The 3,730-nt window shown below is 43.7% G+C and overlaps 1 protein-coding gene across 1 annotated transcript; it reads right to left on the reverse strand.

Annotated features, from left to right (window-relative positions):
- Positions 1 to 703: 703 nt before the first annotated feature.
- Positions 704 to 2,404, reverse strand: LOC139718550 (uncharacterized). The gene has a single exon (XM_071630018.1). It carries the CDS (start codon positions 2,402 to 2,404, stop codon positions 704 to 706), a length of 1,701 nt encoding a protein of 566 aa, XP_071486119.1.
- Positions 2,405 to 3,730: the final 1,326 nt, after the last annotated feature.

Below are 3,730 nucleotides of genomic sequence, written 5' to 3' on the forward strand. Positions count from 1 at the left end.
CCAACTTTTGCTTTGTTGGTATTCCTAATAAAGGCCTTATAGCTTACTTAATACATCATCTTCAAATCCTGCTCGAGTATAAGCTTTAAGTCTTCTATAACTAAAGCAGAACCATCGAACATGTATACATAAAATCTTCATTGCCTCTAATAATGATACCTTTTAGCAATGATATCTCTACTATCACACATTCTTGCTCAGATATCCTAATATGTTTGTGCGTACTTTGGCTTTCATTTCCCTATACTTCCATGTTGCACAAACCTTACAACAAAATAATATTGTTGCTATTTACATGTTTATCTGGATGAAAATCTACTGAAATGTAATCTTGCTACCTGGTTAACACCTGCTACCTCTTAGTACGCCTAGCGTTCTGTAATACCTCATATATACTTGAATACGTACACTGTAAGATTTAACCAAGCCTTAAGCATTACTCCCTACTCTTAATCCCTTTACATCTATATTGTAATCGCGATTCGCTGATCCTGTAAGAGAAATAAGAGAGAGAGAGAAAGGCTTTTGTAGCATTTGCACTTACATGAGCATTATTTTGTTCATGACAATTCAACAAAATTAATATGTGTTTCATCATTTATGTTCCTCTCTTTCTTTGAGCTTTACCTCGTCAACATGTAATGGACAAGCAAGGACCATTACAAACAACAATATAAACAGTTACAGCAATCTACTCATGAGGTCAGCCGTTCGGCTTTGTGACTATCACAATGGACGGAGAGTTAGAAGGCTCGATTATTCCTAATTTCAACATGGAATCAACTTCCTTGCTAATCTCCTCTTCCATAGCCTGAGGTACCCTATGAGGCGGAGATCGCACTGGTCGTTCAGTCGTCAACGAGATTCCACATTGGACTGGATCTACTGTTACCATGTCAACAAACTCCATCTGCACTACACTAGGCATACTGGACATCTCCCCATTCCAATCAGAACCAGCCTCTGCCATATCTTCCTCGTCAGCCATGACCTCAACAACTTCCTCATTACCTTCGACCCCCTCAACCTCAAAGCAACTGGCCACTGGTACCTCTTCACCTCGACTATAGTACCTCTTCAACAAATTGATGTGATACGTTTTGGCAACACCATCAACGTCGACCACATAGTCATAGTCAAACTCGTACTTGAAATTATCAACATGTCCTCTTTTCTGCCATAGAGGGCGCAACGACTCATCATCTTTCTGTTCCTTTAGAAATTCACTCGACCGCACATTATCAACAGGATCTGCAACAGTCAAACCTTTACTAGGCCTCGAATCCTTCACCTTTTGTGCAAGAGTTTGAACAGCCATCCCTGTATCGTCCAGCTCACCTGGGATTGCGACCTCGACGTCCTGTTCTACACCATCATTTGAACTTTCAAGACCCATATCCGGGGTTATGACCTCTACATCCGGGTCAGACACAACACTCTTTGGGACCCAATGTAGATTGGGGTCACTCGGTTCACGAGCCCCTTCTACATTCCCGATAACTACCTCACTCAAACAATCAGGCATGCACACGGCTTCAACTTCCCCTTCAAAATATGGCGAGTCAACAGCTACCTTAGCCACGGGAAAACGCCTAACCGTACCGTCAATTAACCTCACTGCCTGATGTTGACCTGTTAATTGGTCATTTCTAACCAATTCCTCTTTCACCACGCACGTACTACAACCTGTATCACGCAAAACAGACACGGGTGTATTATCTGGCATCAGTCTTCCAGACACAACCGGCATACGATTCGCCTTCGCAGCGACATCATTGTATGTCATTCCACCTTTTTCAACCACTTCACTCTTTACACACTCAAAGTCGTTGACCACTCTCTCAAGGAGGAAACAACCTGCCGTCGAACCAACCACTCCCGGCTCGGGCTCACCCCGCGACACCTCATTCGCCACATTCATGTCTACTTTTGGGGCCGTACCTTCCCCAGCACCCATCAAACCTTGAGCTGATACAGGCCTAGACAACATGGGACAATCTCTTTTCATGTGATTTGGGTTTCCACACATATAGCAACCCCTGCCCTGAAAAGTCCTATTTCCCATAGCCTTTCCCACCTTTGACTGAGCATCAGCCGGTTTCTGATACGTACTAGTCTTTTTGACCTGATTTTGTTGGGGCGGTTTGCTTTCCGGCTTTGAATCAGATCGGTTTCCTTCCGATCTCTGTACACCCGAAAATGCATGAGGACCGTGAGCTTCTACATAGATTTCAGCACAATCGACTACCTCCTTGAAATCTTTACATTTTCGTTCCTTAACAAACCTAACTACTTCTCTGGGACAATCTATCAGAAATTGCTCTTGCAAAATCAAATCTTCTAGATCCTTTCTAGTATCCCCGATCTCAGCCTCTTCCACCCAATGATCAAAATACCCCTTCATTCGAGTAGCAAATTGTTTTGGGCGCTCAAACTTCACTGGCTTAGCTGATCTGAAACTCCGCCTATAACCTTCTTCAGTGAGATGATAATATGACATCAACTCATGCTTCACTGTAGCATAACTCTGGCGATCATCAGCACTCATCCGATTCACAACATCTAACGCTTTGCCGGTTAGATTGGAAATCAAATACAACACCCACATGTCTACCGGGATATTCTGACTTTTCATCAACATTTCGAACTTTGTGACATAAGCATCAAACTTATCATGTGCGTCATCAAATCGACCTACTTTCAGCTTTAAGCCAGCTAACTGGGGCCTACCAACATTCGCTGTTTCTTCCCTTACACGCAACTGTGCTAATTTTATTTCGTGTTCGCGCGCCTTTTCTAGAGCATCGCGTTCACGCTCAGCTTCACGTGCTTCACGATCAGCTTCACGGGCAGCTTCACGGGCAGCTTCACGAGCTTCGCGTTCAGCTTTAAGCTCTGCTTCAATTGCCTGGCATCGCTCTGAAACAAAGCTACTCAATTCACCACCACTAAGGCCCATTTCTCTGCCTAATGAAAAGAACTCTCTGATTTGCTCAACACTAGCCATACTGGCTATGTGAATTCCAGACTAAGCACACTAAGCAAACGTGTAATCGTACAAACCCAACAGCTGACTAACCCCTGGCTATCAAATTCTTACAAAAGTACTACCTTGTAGCCGGCGTACTTAACAACAATTTGTATCTCCGAACGAGCGTACAATTGCAAATAACAAACAGCTGAAATTCACTCAACAAGTATTCCACATACCAAACCGCTAGTACCTTGTCAAAAGCGTATTGGAATGCAGGCAATGTGAAATGACACGAGTTCACTCAACAAACATTCCACATACCAAGCATGCCTTGTCAATAAGCATACTAGAGCTGTATCTCCCAATGAGCATACAAGTGATCTGGGACTGTACAAACCCCACACTACAATCCACCAAACATGCCTATACCAGGCAACACCAAGGGCGTAACCTTGCAATAAAATAACTCTCCGCACAGATTCATTCATGCATGCAAACCCCGAATCTATCACACTGCCTCTAACCGGCAATACCAAGGGCGTAACCTTGAAAAAGGAGCAACACTCCACATAGACTCATGCACACAAACCCGAATCAATCAAACATGCATATAACATGCAACACCAAGGGCGTAACCTTGAAAACGGAGCAACACTCCACACAGATTCAATACCCGAATCCACATCACACATGTGCCTCTAGTAGGCAACACCAAGGGCATAACCTTGGGGAGAAAAACTTCAATCAAACTGTCAC

The sequence above is a fragment of the Diadema antillarum genome, unplaced genomic scaffold (assembly GCF_040938485.1).
Source record: "Diadema antillarum isolate AM-2024a unplaced genomic scaffold, OU_Dant_1.0 scf00000096, whole genome shotgun sequence".
NCBI classification, from domain to species: Eukaryota; Metazoa; Echinodermata; class Echinoidea; order Diadematoida; family Diadematidae; genus Diadema; species Diadema antillarum.